We start from the raw sequence: 16,127 nt of genomic DNA, 5'->3' as shown, positions 1-16,127 counted from the left end.
CTGGGAGGTGTTGACACCATCTACTGCGTCTGTCATCAGGCACCGTGCGTCTACCGGGGCGTCCCCTACCCAATCAGAGAAGCTGTGCTAGTTGCTTTTTTAAAGGGTCAGTAGTTTTATTTTTTTCAAGAAGACACGTGAGGGAGTGGGGCGGGAGTGGGTCAAACTTGACTAGGCTGTCAGCCACGGAAAGGTAGAAAGGCAGCGGCCACGGCCGTCTGTCCTAGCCGTAAGTGCGTGCGTGGCCCCGACCGGGACGCCCGCAGGCACTCAGTAGAATTGTCGGATAATGAGTTGTATCGTATTTTCGTCGCAGCTCTGTCAAGTACGTATTGGCTTGCACGTTTTACGGAGATGAGAAAATGGTCTCCGAGAGGTTAAAGAGCTTGCCTTGGGTTACACAGCGAGGACGTGGCGAAGCTGTGAATCAGACCCGTGTATGCCCACGCCGGAGGCCACACGCCTTCCCCAGTGCAAGGGGTCCAGCCCTCGTTCCCGCTCACGGTCACAGTCCTCCTGGATGCTTTCTGTTTTGCTGTTGTTATATTTTGGACTTAAAATTTTAAGGTGAGATAAAATGTCGAATTACAGAAGAGTTAGCAAGAAAGGGTATAAACAGGTTTGTAAAGCGGTGCGTTCGTTCTCAGACAGTCTTGATTTAAAATGGGATGGGGCCACGCCGCACGAGGACCACGCCGCGTCTGGGAGGCAGGGTGTGGCCCTGTGAGAAAGTTCACCGGTGGAGAAACGTCTCGGTGACCCCACCCAGGAACCAAAGCGAACCCCAGAGCAGCCCTTGGGCTTGCAGGATGAACACACTAGGGAAGAGTCTAGGGTTGATAATTTTTCATGGAAGAACTGAGAAACTGGAGGGTTAGGAGACTATAAAAGAAAGGTGGCTTATAAAAAAGAGGACCTGTAACTGCCCAGACAGACGTACTTGGGTGTGGCGTCACCACCTCGGCTGCCAAGAACAATAAGGATACTTCAGACTGCTGCGCCCCATGCCATTTCCTGTCCTTGCCATCGCAGTTCAAGGTTAACGTCTATACTATTTGATCTGTTCTGCACTTGCCACACAGGTTTTTAAAAGCTCCTCCTTATTTTTACCTTTTGCACCCTTGTACCTACTTTGTCCCTTCGGTGTTGCATGTTTTTTTCCTTCTTTCTGCTCGTAAGGTCGGCTTCCCAAAGACATTGTATTTGGAGGAAGGGCAGGGGGATCCTTCCCTATGTGAGAGGAAGGGGGGGGGTGTCTTAAAGGGATAACAATTTGGAAGTTTTCCAGCTCTAGAGACTTCCTCCCATTCTGATACTAACAGGAACCAGTGTCCTTCACAGCCTGAGCTCGTGACTTCTGTGCCTTTCCCCCTGCTTCTACACTCCACTCAGAGCGTTGCTTTTATCATTTCAGAAGCTTTTTTTCCTTGACATTCTTCACTGAGACTTGGGCTTCGCTGGACAATAAGTGCCATGAGGGTGGAGGTGTGGTGCCTGACGTCCCCACCCCCAGGCGAGCGCTTGGCACACAGCAGGAGCTCAGTAAATATTTGCTCAGTGAGCAGGCCTTGGTCTGTGGCCTTTGTGGGCAATTGCTATGTCAGTTGACTTAAAAATATGGCGTAGATCTTAACCGTTCTTACAGGAAACAAAAATCCTAATGATGTGAAGTGATGATGCATGTTAACTAAACTGGGGCTAATTGGTTTGAAGTATATACATATGTCAAATCCTTATGATGTACACCTAAAACAAATAGTGTTATATGTCCATTATATCTCAGTAAAAAACTCAGGGTCCCAGCCTTCTAGGGTTTAGCTGCTTCTCTGGGATTTACTTTCCAGTTAATCTTTTAATAACAAGGTGTTTTGCCTTGAAAGGATCGTGGAGGTCCTTGGGCCCAACTCTTTTCTGTTATTGTTCCTTTCAGTTTCCTTGGTTTTTAATCTCTGAGAAGGAAGGATAGCTGTTGCACAAGTATGTCTCAGCTAGGCTTTTGTGGGCAAGCTGGGGTGAGTTTCTGTTTGCAGGCCAGCTAGTGCCTTCGGTTTTCTTCAAGCTGCTGGGAATGCTGACATGAGGTGGCCTAGGGACAGTTAAGACTCACTAGGGGCGCTTGGCTGGCTCAGTCAGTAGAGCATACTACTTTTGATCTTGGGGTTGTGAATTTGAGCCCCGTGTTGGGTGTGGAAAGCCTGGGTGGCTCAGTCAGTTGAGCAACTCTTGGTTTTGGCTCAGGTCATGATCTCACAGTTAGTGGGTTTGATCCCTGCGTTGGGCTGTGTGCTGACAACGTGGAGCCTGCTTGGGATTCTCTCTCTCTCTCTCTCTCTCTCTCTCTCTCTCTTTTGCAGCCCTTCCCCGCCCCCCAAATAAATAAACTTAAAAAAAATCTTAAAAAAAAAATCACACAGATTCTTAAAAAAAAACCTCACTAAATTCTAAATGGACTTGACCTTGCTCTTTGCTCTTAATCACTCCATTTCCCCCTTCTCTTATTTAGGTGGTAAGCCCCTAGGGTGGACGTATGCTACGGTATTTGTGTAGTTAGCTACTTTGTACATTTTTAATGGTGGGTCTTTGGTTGCCTTGATTCCTCAAATGGAACCATTTTGCCCCATAGGTCCCACCAGTGAGATCAGTGTCAGATTTTTGCAAAATTGTCCTGTTAGCGTCAAGAAGCACCATTGAGATGATTCACTCTGGTCCCTTTATTTCCTAGGAAATGAGGGAGTGGCCTCAGGTCAATGAGCGGAGGGCACGGGATTAGTTGGTGAGAGACTCTGGACCAGAGCCCCCGTCTCTCTGGAACTGGGCACGGTTTTCACAGCACCCTCTAGCTCTGCCAGTGCCACATCTCACCCGTTAGGAAGTGGAAATCTCTTAGGTTCACTGTTTAGTATTTGCTCTGGAGAGTCTTTGGACAGTCTGTACTGAAAAATCAAAGTCGACACAAAGACTCATGATCTTTTTTCAGCTATGGCCCATGGCCAGCTAATTGTGGATTGGAAAGAGCAGGGCCAAGCCGAGAGGTACAATATATGTTTTGAATTTCCTTAGAAATAGTCATTGAAGCTTCTGTAAAGTTATTTTTTTATTTTTTTACTCCTTTTTTTTTTTAATGTTTACTTATTTTTGAAAGAGAGTGAGCATGTGTAAGTGCATGGGGGGGGGGGTGGGGTGGGGGGGTGCAGAGGGAGACAGAGGATCCGAAGTGGGTTCTGTGCTGACAGCAGAGAGCGTGATGCAGGGCTCAAAGTCATGCACCGTGAAATCATGACCTGAGCTGAAGTCTGACGCTTAACGGACTGAACCACCCAGGCGCCCCCTATTCTTGTTAGTGGAAGCAACATAGAGGACCCGGGTTAAAATTAAATTTGATCTCTTAACTAGTTGAGGTGTCCCCAGACAAGCCACACACTTCCCGAGGGATCTCAGGATTTGGAGTTACTGAGGGTTGGTAGGCTTTGGAACCAGGCTTCAGGGAAGTTCTGTCACTGCCACAGAACCGCTAAGTTTCTATTGGCAGGTGAATTTACTTAGAACTTGACTTCCTTTGGAAGCCGGAATAATAATGTCTACTCGGTTAGGTTGTTGGGAGAATTAAATGCAACACAAGCCAGGTGTCTTGTATGCTTGGCTTCTTGAGGGTCACAGCACACTGAAGTCTGGCCGTCTGTGATTGCATCTAGCCATTACATCATATCACGCGCTGCTTGAGCTCTTTAGACGAGAAACTGTTATTGAATTCTTCAGTGGAAAGAGGGTTTACTATCATCCCGTCCACAGTGTGGACAGTCTAAGCCGGGGTTGAGACTGGATGGGTTGCGAGTGGGTGAGTAGGGGAAATCTGGCTACTTGTATCTTGACATGACGATTTGTTTGGAAGATCAATTACCCTGTGGTAGTTGTGTGTAATTAGGTCATTGATTAGTGCCAGTTAACATGATTAATTGCCATACTTTTTGCTTATAAATATGGTATAAAGCTGTAAAGACCGTAAAGTTCGTAGAATTCGCTAATGAGGAGCTTTTGGTTTGTGTCTTTAAATATTGTTTAAAATGGAAATAGCCTGGGGCACCTGGGTGTCTCAGTTGGTTGAGGCTGAGCCGGCTGACTCTTGATTTCGCTTCACGTCATGATCCCAGAGTTGTGGGTTCGAGCCCCATGTCAGGCTCCACGCTGAGCATGGAGCCTGCTTGAGAGTCTCTGCATCCTGCTGCCCGTTTCCCCTGCTTGTGCGTGTGCACTCTCTCTCTGTGTCTCTCAAAAAAATAAAATAAATGGAAATAGCCAATCCTACAGGCACTCTGAGAGAATGGTGTTTGTGCAGAAGGGAAATTTAGCAAAGGCAGTTTCACAAAATAATAATGAATGAAGCGTTGCCATTAGCTGCTGACAAATTAGTTGTAGCCCTCAGGAAGATGGTAGTCCGAAGGAATGAGAACCATCCTTGGTGGATGACCCTGAGAGTTTGACAGTGAGAGGGTGTGTGTGTGTTTGTGTCTGCGTGTGTGTTTTGAGGTGAAGTGCCCCAGAGTTCTTGTGGGGACTGTATAAAGAATCCTGCCTTACCTGCATTTTTTCTATGATTGTTCATGTGTGGCATGCCTTGTTTTCCTTCCAGGATGTGGAGAAAGAGAAGGAAACCCACAATTACCTCAGCAAAGAGGAAATCAAAGAGAAAGTTCACAAATACAACTTAGCAGTCACAGACAAGTTGAAGATGACCTTGGTAAGCACCCACAGTACTGTCTACGTTGACACAGGTCGAAAGACAAATAAATGTAAATTGTTGGTACTACAGTCTACGTGTTTTAAAATCTCCGAGTAGCGTTTGCAGAGGTTGAATGGCCAAGGTGTGCAGGACGGTAAAGTGGAGGGTTTCCGCAGCTTTCAATGTAAAGTTCTATGTTGAAGTAGCTGAACATCGGTGGACACTTTACAGTTTTATTGTAAACGTTTTTGTGACCCCCCCCCAAGGATGTTTAGCGTTGAGTATAACCGCTGTCTGTTTCACATACAGGTGGTGACTCAGATTCTAATAAGGCTTTAGATAAGTTTTATCTTGTGCAGATAAGTTTGGAAGTGTCAGCAAAAGGATTTCATGCCCGTGGCTCAGAATATACTTGAGCTAAGATTTCTCTCAGCTGGTTGTTGTGGAAGATGAGGGAGGTCGTGCTCAGCGTCCTACACGTTGCCGTTTCGGGCTTCAACAGTGTGGTACCGAACGCTGACTCTCAGCGGGGGTGAGGGTTTAGGAGGAAGGAGGCCCAGGGCTTAGTGACTACAAGGAGAGCCAGCAACAAAGCCACAGTATTCATGTGCCTACAGACTGGACTGGCATCTGTGCCTCGTCCTCGCATTTGGTGACTTTCCTCGAGGCACCTGCCATCCCTTTGCCGGTTTCCAGGGCCCTTGGACTTCGGCCTGTCAGTCTGTTGACCGTGAACTGACAGCTGAGCAAAGACTAGGCTGACCCGTTTAGGACAGGCCCTACTGAGCTCTCTGACCTTTGGGGAGGAGCCTTTAAATCCAAGCCCTTGCAATAAAGAACCCCTGCCCAGCGGACTCCCCCGGAAGCGGGGGGGGGGGTGGGGGGGGTGGGGGGGTGGGACAGAGGATCCCAGCTGCGTCATTCCAACGCTCACATTTCTGTTTTCAAACGCGTTTTTCATCAGAGGAGAAATAGTCCACTTGCCATGGTTTCTTTTTCCCTTCCCGCCATGGAGATGAAAACATGCAGGTTTCCATTCGTTTCATAGATAGAAATTTTAAGTGTCGTATAATACTTTCCACAGGAATGAACACACGAATTGGCATTGTAAGTTGACCTTGTGGAAAGGAAGAAATATATGGACCAAAAAGGAGATTTTTTAATGTTTGACTTTAACTGTCTCATTTATCGATATAACACCTGAAGATTTGTTTTAATAAAACGTTAGAATAAACTTTTTCTAAATATACCCGCTGTAAAAAGAAAAAGCGAAGACCAGACCGTTATTACTATTTTTGGCAACTAAGAAATAGTAATTCTGCTCTCGGTTAAACGCTAAACTCAACAAGTTGTCTGTATAAATATGTGTGATTTTTTTTGGGGGGGGGGTTATAAAAATTATACCTCAGTAAAACTGTTAGGAAATAGTATATAGACGGAGGTATAAGACCAGAAAGACAAGTCCTTACAATCTCTGTAGTTCACATCGTAGCTTCAGGTTGTTTTGCACATCTTGCCGCTCGAGGTGCCGGGATCACATCATCGTGTACCCCACGCTGTATATGGCATGTGTGCTGTGTACAAAAGTTTGAGTGAGATCGGTAATCGAGGACATACTATAAAGCCACTGGGAATGAAATAGGTTGTTCATTGACCACTCCAGGTTACTTGGGTGTCTCCCAGCCCCCCAGTGACCTTCCTTTTCTGTGTAATAGCTGGCCATCAGCTGCGGACGGACTGCGCCCCCATGTGTGAAGGCATCTTGGGATTTGTCTGGCCACTGCCCCAGGGGATTGTAACCTCTCCAACGGGCCCTGACCTTTCACATGTAGCTCCGGGCGCGTCGGGTCCCCAAAGCAGGGGGAGGCTTCTGTCCCACATCTGCCCTACAGACCTTGCTCTGGAAGCACTTTGTTGGGGGTGTTCCCTCCCTCTGAGATCATTCCCTCAGGGGTGATCTTTACTTAAGTTCTGCCACAGAGCAGGAAAAACAAAGACCAAGAGAAGGAAGGCGAGACATTCTTTCCCTTGTTTTGCCGGGGTGCTTCCCTCAAATGCCGAATGCTGCAGTCAGCGGAACTAAGTGTGTGCTTTTCTTCCGGCTTCAGAACTCAAATGGGATTTACACTGGCTTCATTAAAGTCCAGATGGAACTCTGCAGACCCCCACAGACTTCTCCGAGCCTTGGAAAGCTTGCTCCCAGTAGCAATGGCTGTACGAACACGCTTCACATCAGCAGCACGAACACCGTGGGGGAAGTGATCGAGGCCCTGCTCAAGAAGTTTCTCGTGACCGAGAGCCCTGCCAAGTTTGCACTTTATAAGCGTTGTCACAGGGAAGACCAAGGTATGCTGCCGCGCGTGAGATGAAAAGGTCTCTGCTCTTAGGTCTCTGTCCTCATTCGCAGAAAGGACACTGCTGGGTGTCTGTACCTCGGTGGTGTCAGAGCCCTGGGATGGGTTCTGGAAGCTGTGGTGCTCGTGGCTCACACCTGATGTTTGCTGGCTTTCCGTATTTTTGAGTTGGCTAGTTGGGGGTCTAAGGAGCCCCGAGGCAGCCACATGTGATGGGCCTTTGTGGAAGAGTTTGTGATGTGTGCACAGGGGGGTAGCTTTGACGGTTTTTTGGTTTTTTGTTTGTTTTTTTTTTTTTGTTCCCCGCCTTGATTTTGATGCTCTTCAGGACGAAAAGGAATGCCTCTGTGCTTGAAGGCTTCATTAGCACATCCCACATTTGATGTGCATCCGAACATGGAGTGGCGTGGGGGGGGGGGGGGGGCTGCGTCCTCAGAGACTTTGAGGGTGGGAGGCACACGTGTGCCTGAACATCTCAGCCTGGAGTGGCACAGCCCTGAGTTCTTCAGTTTCTTTAGCTTGCCACACTGGCCTTGACGCTGGGGCATTTTGGTACGTAGCTCTCCAGAGGCCAATCCGCTGGATGAATGACATTCCGATCTGGGGTCTGCCTGTCTGAACTTAATACCCACGTTCAGTGGATAGAAAGAGAATATTAAAGAACTGCATGAACCTGAACACACAGTAGTCGAGGGCAGGCACTCGAAGCAGAAATCGACAACCACTGTGATCCAGTGATTCACCAAGAGCTCGTTTGCACATGGTAACCATGTGTGGGCGATCGGGTACTTACACTGTGCTTTTGGGCGGTAAAGCCTCCAGCAGAGCCATGGAGGAAAATGCACTAACCTGACACGAGAGAACTGCCCTTCAGTTGCATGGGGATGGGATCCAGCTAGTCGCTAGGTATGCACGCACTGTTTTGAGCACAGGCCACCTGCAGAATACGAAGAGGGGCAGGCCAAGATTCCTACCTACCCTCAAGAGGCCCCAGGCTCAGAGTTGTGGGGGTTTCCGTCCGCAGGGAAATCAGGACCTGCGACGCAGTTGTTTCCAGAAGTGCCAAAATAACGTAAAAGAGCTCAGATGGCATTTTATCCTGCTAGCTGCTGTGCCTGCCCACCTGGACTGGAGTGGCACACACGGACAGTAATAGTGTGATAGCGGCCTGTTGAGATAGTACCCTGACGGCTGGCGAAATCTTCCAGCGTTGCAGGCAGTGCTGGTACCGGGGGGGGGGGGGGGGGGGGGGTGTGAGTGTGTGGGAGGAGACACAGCTGTGCTCCTGAAGTCACCAGAGCTTGCATCCTGACCGCCCGGTTTATTTGCAGCTGCTAAAATTCTAGATCTGTAGACTGATTTGCTCCTAGTGCTCCAATTTTGTGTTCTTTGGATGGTGTATTATTTTTACGGTTTCTGAAAGGGGTTGCAGATGCTTTTTGAAAGGAGGAGCAGAATGAATTGTAAGCCCGTTTGGGGACTAACTAAGACCCATCTAAATTCATTCTGGAGAGTTATTTCCTTTTTTTTTTTTTTTCTTCAATGTTTATTTTTGAGACAGAGAGGGACCGAGCATGAACGGGGGAGGGGCAGAGAGAGAGGGAGACACAGAATCCGAAGCAGGCTCCAGGCTCCGAGCCATCAGCCCAGAGCCCGACGCGGGGCTCGAACTCACGGACCGTCGCAGTCAGACGCTTAACCGACTGAGCCACCCAGGTGCCCCGAGAGTTATTTCCTTTTTGATCAAGGCGCAGCGTATATTGTGCAGCTGTCTATACGGTGGAAATAGTGTAGATTTCATTCCACTATAGGCTGTTTCTGGTCACAAGAGGAGGAGGACGGTGACTTGGTGGCTGGGTGACATGGGCTGTTGTGTTGATCTGGAGGAGGGGCTGGTAAGCGGGGCGTATGGTCCAGGGGACGGTTCAGTACTCTGTCACATGCCGCTTGTCTCCTCACCCAGTCTATGCCTGTAAGCTCTCAGACCGGGAACATCCGCTCTACCTGCGTTTGGTGGCTGGGCCCAGGACAGACACCCTTAGTTTTGTTCTTCGTGAGCACGAAATCGGAGAGGTGAGTAGTTGTTCATTCTTGCTTTAAACCGTACGGAGCAGCCGGTCCTGTTTTACTGCTGTAGTGGAGTGACTTTTTATCCACTTGGGAGGGGGACAAAGGGAGAGAATGTGTGTGTCTGTGCGTGAGTGTCTGGCTGGCTGTACCTCTTGGGAGGCAGCGAGCTGGTCTGTGGATGATACCTTTCTGTGTGGTGTGTGTGTGTGTGTTTTAACGTGCTTTCTTTCTCTCTCTTTCCTTCCTTCCTTCCTTCCTTCCTTCCTTCCTTCCTTCCTTCCTTCCTTCCTTCCTTCTTTCTTTCTCTTTCTCTCTCTCTCTCTCTCTCTTTCTGAATGAGAGAGGGTGGGGATGGGGAGAGAGAGAGAATCCCAAGCAGGCTCCACGCTATCACTGTGGAGCCTGACGTGTGCCTTGATCCCACAAACCGAGAGAGAGCATGACCTGAGCTGAAAGCAAGAGTCAGACACTTAACCGACTGAGCCACCCAGGCGTCCCTGTGTTTTTCAGTTTTCAGAAACAGACCCGAAGTTAGCTTACGATATAATTTTTTTTTTTTTTACAACATCCATTCTCTTGGTGTTGTAGTTTTCAGAGGTGGGAGGAGAGTAAGAAAGAAAGCTGCCTCCCACCTAAAGAGCACTTATCACCCCTTCTACCTCCAAATTGCCCCAATCCAGTTAAACTATGAAAGTCGACACTCTCCATATGTTTGCTACTAACAAACGTCTGCAGGCTTATTCATTTAAAGAGAAATAAAAGGAAATGGAATCTCTTTACCATGAAAGACCTTTAACTTTCTAGAATCTTTTTTTCCTCTTGCCAAAATGATTTAGAAATTATGTTGGTATATGCATCATTTGCCACTTTCTCTCCAGGGAGGATTGAATTTAGGCCAGTTCCGTTGAAGGAAAAAGCACTTTATACCATTTTTCTAGATCAAGTGTCAGGTTTAAAATGATGCTTGAGTAAATCTTGCAAGGCCTGGGTCTCCATCTTCTGTCTGGAACAGGAAATGTTATCCATGTAGAACATCATGTGATACAATGAGAATAGTTTCCAGGTTAAAATTAGGAAACCAGTGGGGTGTCTGGGTGGCTCAGTCAGTTAAGTGTCTGACTTCAGCTCAGGTCATGATCTCACGGTTCTTGAGTTCAAGTCCCACATCAGGCTCTGTGCTGACTGCTCGGAGCTTTGAGTTCTGTGTCTCCCTCATTTGCTGCCCTTCCCTGCTCGTGAGCTCGCTCGCTCTCTCTCTCTCTCTCTCTCCAAAATAAATACACATAAAAAAAAAATTTAAAAAAGGAAAGGAAACCAACTCTCAGCTTCCTACTGTTCCTCTTGTTAGATTGGGAGCATGACCTTGGGTAAATCTTCCAGTCATTTCAGTCCTCAGTTTTAAAATCTGTAGAGTGGGACTAAAGATTTTAAAAGGTGGTTTTGAGTCACAAATTAAAAATGTATGTAAACGTGCCTTGTAAGTTATGTTCATATGTCTAAATTGGAAGTTTATTTGGGGGGTTTTAGGAAGACATTGCTTTTTTTAAAATTTTTTATTTTTAAAGATGTATTTATTTAAAAAAAATTTTTTTTAACGTTTATTTATTTTTGAGACAGAGAGAGACAGAGCATGAACAGGGGAGGGGCAGAGAGAGAGGGAGACACAGAATCCAAAACAGGCTCCAGGCTCTGAGCCGTCAGCACAGAGCCCGATGCGGGGCTCGAACTCATGGACCGTGAGATCATGACCTGAGCCGAAGTCGGACGCTTAACCGACTGAGCCACCCAGGCGCCCAGATGTATTTATTTTTTATTGTTTAAATTTATTTTGAGAGAGAAAGTGTGAGCGGGGGAGGAACAGAGAGGGAGAAAGAGAATCCCAAGCAAGCTCTATGCTCAGCGCAGAGCCCGATGCTGGGCTTGATCTCATGACTGTGAGACCATGACCTGAGCTGAGATGAAAAATGGACGCCCAGCCCACTCAGCCACCCAGGAGCTCTTTTAAAGATTTTATTTTATTTATTTTTATTTATTAATGTAAAAAAATATTTATTTTTGGGAGAGAGAGAGAGAGACTGAGAGAGCGTATACACGAGTGGGAGAGGGGTAGAGATCGAGGGAGACAGAGGATCCAAAGTGGACTCTGATCTGTTAGCAGAGAGCCTGATGCAGGACTTCAGCTCAGACACGATCTCGCAGTTTGCGAGTTCAAGTCGGATGTTTAACCAGCTGAGCCACCCAGGTGCCCCAGTTTTATTTTATTAAGGAATTTTTTTTTCCATTTTATCTATTTTAGAGAGAGAAAGTGCAAGTGAGGGAGAGGGTCAGAGAGAGGGAGAGAGAGAATCCCAAGCAGGCTCTACCTCTCAGCACCGAGTCGGATGCTGGGCTTCATCTCCCAACGGTGAGATCATGACCTGAGCCGAAATCGAGAGTCAGACGTTTAACTCACTGAGCCACCCAGGCGCCCTCCCCCACCCTTTTTCCTGACAGTGCTGTTTTAATTAATGGCGTATTCTAATGTAGAAAGTTTTGTTCTCCTACTCCATGTTTCTTATTCTCTTTAATAACCAGGTCAGAATTCCTCTCCAAAAAGCCTTCTACCACGTGCCCACTTGGCGGTTTTATTCCTTCTGTTCCATCTGTTCCACTTGTATTAGGTTATCTCCAGTCTTTTTCCTCCCCACACTCCTGGGAGGTCCCCGTCGGAAATTGTTCCTGACGGAGGCAGTGACTCTCAGCAGAAGACCCAGGGTCCCCTTTTGGGAGGGGAGGATGTGTCGAAAAGCAGACAAACAAAAACTCCCCCGTGATGCCAAGTACCTTTCTTGACTGCTTTAATTAAAACAAAATTTAAACCCCACCGGTGTTTATTTTGTGCCTGCTAGGTACCAGGTGCTGTTGGGGAAACAACTCAGAGACTCGAGGGCAAGAGACAAACCTCAAATAGTGAGAGGTGCAGCAGCTGCTGTGTAGGTAAAGTGTAGGTGAGGGAGGTACTAAGCAAATAATGGTCATAACTTTTAAATCTTTTGTGATCGTGGCTGTCATTGCTCAGTGAGAGCTTCTAAGGGATGTAGTTCTGGGTGGGAAGGGAGGGAGGAAATTATGGAAGACTTCTTAGAGGAAGTGGCATTTGAGCTGAGGCTTGAAGGTTGAGTTGAGTTCGCCAGGCAGAGTGGAGAACATGTGCCCAGCCACGGAGGGTAGTGTTATGGGTGAGGGCCACAGCATGGCGGGGTGGGGTGGGGAGGGGGTGCGGAGGGTGCTAGAGGGGTTAGAGTCTTTCAGACTTAGCAAGAGCAACTAAGGGAAGCCACCGAATGATTCTAGCAGGGCAGGGTGAGGCCTAGATTTGCGTCTTACAGAGTATTGAGGCTCACTGTTGGGGGAACAGAGTGGGGAACCTAAGATCGGAGTAAGAAGGACATGGGCGAGGCTCTCCCAGGAATGGAGAAAAGGATGGCGGATAAATCGGGGGGCAGTAAAGGTAGAGAAAAGCAGGCCAATTGGACAGCTGCTTTAGGCGCCGGTAAGATTGTGGGAGGTGAGGAAGAAGGCAGTGACAGTGGTGACTCCAGGGAGAGGGGGCGGGTAGGGGAGCCTCTGGGGTCAGAGGAAGAGGGGCCAAATCAGCAGTGAAAGTGTCTAGAGCACTTTGGCTCTTGTGGGAGCCCTTGTGGAGGCCAGTGGGAAGAGGGAAGGACGCGGGGTGAGAGTGTGGGGGTTGGCCTGGCTGCCGTCTGGAGGGCAGGGGCCGCATTCCGTGGGAGGGCTGCGCAAGACAGCCTTAAAACCTTGTAACCTTGTAAAACAGGCCTTTCGAAACGCTGGCTGGAGTAGGAGGGGCAGCCACACCCCCGCCTGCTCTGGGCCAGCATTCCCGAGTTCTGACTTCAACACCTGGCATTTTTCTTTTGTGTCCTTTCACAGTGGGAAGCCTTCAGCCTTCCAGAACTACAGAATTTCTTGCGGATCCTGGACAAGGAGGAAGATGAGCAGCTGCAGAGCCTGAAGAGGCGCTACGCAGCCTACAGACACAAGCTGGAAGAAGCCCTCAGTGAGGTGTGGAAACCCGATTAAGGCACCGGGTTCCCTGCCGCTCGGGAAGGAAAGGCGCAGGACCTGTGTACAAACCGGCGCAAGGGTCTCTCTCGTCGGAGGGCTGTCTTCTTGCCCCGTGACGCTAGGGTCTTCCCTCTTCGATCGCTAGATCTAGTTCCCAAAACCTGGTCACGCAGCGTCCCGCACCTTAGGCATCTTCTGTAAGGGATTCTGCAAGCTTGTTCTGTTACGGCACTGCGGTGTTACCTCTCGGCAAGCTGTGAATCTGTAGTCTCATCTGGAGCCATCCAGACTGCTTTGAAGCATGGACTCTGGGGTTTTTGTTTTTGTTTTTAAGTCCTTACTTTCCTTTAGTTACTTTAATTATGTGATGATGCTGTTAAGCTGAAGGATGTGCAAATGATTTTTTAAAGGCTTAACAAGGAATCTATCTGAACACTTGTCCTGTGTTGAAACTACCTGTTTTTTGTTTGTTTTTTTTGTTTATGTTTTGTTTTTAGATGTCAGAGGAAGCAATCCATGTGAACTGTAAGGCACAGGAAGCTAGGAACTCTGAGGACTTTGTGAAGGGTTTTGTAGGAGTTTGACAAAGGAAGTGAAGAGCAAGTTTGCAAGAAGGCGACAGTGGAAGTTGGGGAGCTCTGCAGGAATGTGGTTTGGGTGAGGCGTTGATGGTAGGAGAGAAAGGTGTATTTGCTGTTGAGGTGGACGCATTCGGTTTTGAGATGTTGAACCCATTGTAGTATTGCTCGATTACCTGGTGAGTAAAATATGGGAACAGAGCCAAAGAAAGTAGCAGCTAGACCAAAAGGAGGGACCTGGGAAGTCTGCAGCTGAGCAGAACATTCCGGCAGGTGGACCTCGCAGACCCATACATACAGGAGTCACGCCGCTGGGGCTGCCCTCCCTGTGGACGGTCCCAGTGCTCTCTTCTCAGGGTGGCGGGACAATGACCGTTTGCTAACTCTGTTATGTTGTGGTCCTCCCCCCACCCCCGCCCCCGCCCCCCAGCTGTTTTCTGGATTGAAAAGGAGTCTGGGTGGGGAGCGGCTTGTCAGGTAGAGAGCTCGCGGAAGCATACTTTTGTGACCATCACTCCCCTCTTTTCCCCCGTTTTTCCCTTTTCCTCCCCTCCCCCTCCCTCCCTTCCTCCTCCTCCGTCTCCCCTCTTTTCCTTCCCCCTTCCTCTTACAGTCTGTTCTGACATAAGGTAGAATCGGGATATGGATTGTATAGACCCTAGGACTACTTGGCTGTAGGGAGGAGGGTGGCGAGAAAGGGAGGGACCCCCCACCCCCACCCCCACCCCCACCCCCCACCGCCCCGCAGCTGATCACACAAGAGGGGTTCTTTCTGGAAATGCTTTCACAAACGTGCATGTTCCTCCCAACCAAAGAAAGGCATGTGCAATAGGAGCCTTCCTGAAAGCAGGTAAAATAACCCCATTCTTTTTTCAGCAATCTGAAAACAATGGGAAAGGTGTGCTTTGGTTCTAGAGGGGCCTTGTGGTCTATTTTAGTCTAGATATGTTTTGTTTATAAATTCCCAAGGAATTGTCAACACTTTGGTGACACCTAATGGATTCTTTTTGAAATTCCAAGGTGCTTCATTTCTTTGCCTCTTACGTGAACTGTGCCTTTTATCGCATTTCTGTTCCCCTCTTGGTGTGGCACTTCTGACTTTTCAGAGCACACCCATCTTGTTGGAGGCAGGTGTAAGTGGCGGTCATGCCGTGCCACACACGTTACTGCGACAATCGTATCTTCCTAAGCTTTTTAAGGAGAGTTGGGGGGTGGGGTGGGGAAGTAGAACTAGCTATAAAATATGTATGGCACAACTTGTTTAATTTTGCATGTAACTTCTTTTTAGTGCCTCGATGAGGTTTTAGTGACATTGTCATCTAATACTTTACCTTTTTTGTTCAGGGAATGCCTTCGTGATTTTTATACTGGTTTTACTATTCAAGACTGTGGCTTGGGTTTGAGCGTACTGTTATCAACCACCTGGTCTTCTATTCGCCCATCCAGTAAGCTTATATTTTGTGAAGCTTTTGTTTCTCCGATTAAGACACTGTTAGAACCTGAAGTAGTAGCTGATGGCTATCTGTGAAGGAAAAAAAAAAAAACAAACTTTTTTTTTTTTTTTTTTTTGTACTTGAACTAGATTGTCTAAAATAGGCATCCTCATCCGCAGTACCCAGAACCTCGCTCACTGTTGTGTGCACTACAATTTGCAATTTGGAAAAGTTGCTGTATTGAAATTCTGTCAGTACGCAGTTCTTTGAATACTGATGTTCTCTCCCAAACACTGGTTACCGCAGCAGCGTTTTTCATGGGCGAAAGAAGAAAGGCCACTAAGGCCAAAGATTTTTAAAAATCATTGTACAAATTCTTACGTTAAATTAAACTAAGCTTTGCTGTAATACTGTTTTCTCTTCAGTATGTGATGGTACAGGAATGTTGTTAAATGAAGGGCGTAGTGTTGCAGGGGAGCATTTTAAATCGCAGAAGTAAAAAGTTATAATATTTATAATTTTGATGAGTTTATTTTTATAGGGAAGGTTTTTCTTCCCTACAGTTGTTTCTGGAATGGCAAATTGTTTCCATTATTAAAAGTCGAAGTTGTTGATGTTTGTTCATGTGTTTTTATTTATGGCTCGTAATATGCCAGGTGAAAGAAGGTCACGGGGGTGGGGCGAACTTCTGCAGATATGTGAGGACCATACGGGAATGCAGTGATTTACTGGGTTTGAGTGGGGCACATTTGTTCCCCCAGGGGTTGTTTCCTTGGTCTTATCCTCTGGGGAAAATAACCCTGGCCGAGTGTCTGCCCATACAGCACATTTTAATTGTGAAACGTACATCCACTCAAAAGTGTATAAGGGGCACTTGGGTGACTGAGTTGGTTAAGCGTCTGACTCT

At 47.6% G+C, this 16,127-nt stretch overlaps 1 protein-coding gene across 1 annotated transcript in view; it reads left to right on the top strand.

The window, feature by feature from the left end:
- RASSF3 (Ras association domain family member 3) overlaps positions 1-15,832 on the top strand; it is a 73,788-nt gene extending 57,956 nt beyond the window's left edge. Inside the window, exons 2-5 of the mRNA XM_025926677.2 lie at positions 4,628-4,735; positions 6,826-7,063; positions 9,035-9,144; positions 13,075-15,832. Of these exons, the coding sequence (XP_025782462.2) occupies positions 4,628-4,735; positions 6,826-7,063; positions 9,035-9,144; positions 13,075-13,224 (606 nt within the window). The 3' untranslated portion in view covers positions 13,225-15,832. The remainder of the gene's footprint in view (positions 1-4,627; positions 4,736-6,825; positions 7,064-9,034; positions 9,145-13,074) is intronic.
- Positions 15,833-16,127: the final 295 nt, after the last annotated feature.

The sequence above is a fragment of the Puma concolor genome, chromosome B4 (genome assembly GCF_028749965.1).
Source record: "Puma concolor isolate L17-30 chromosome B4, mPumCon1.1.hap2, whole genome shotgun sequence".
In the NCBI taxonomy this organism is placed as follows: Eukaryota; Metazoa; Chordata; class Mammalia; order Carnivora; family Felidae; genus Puma; species Puma concolor.
This window is presented reverse-complemented; position numbering and strand designations above follow the sequence as displayed.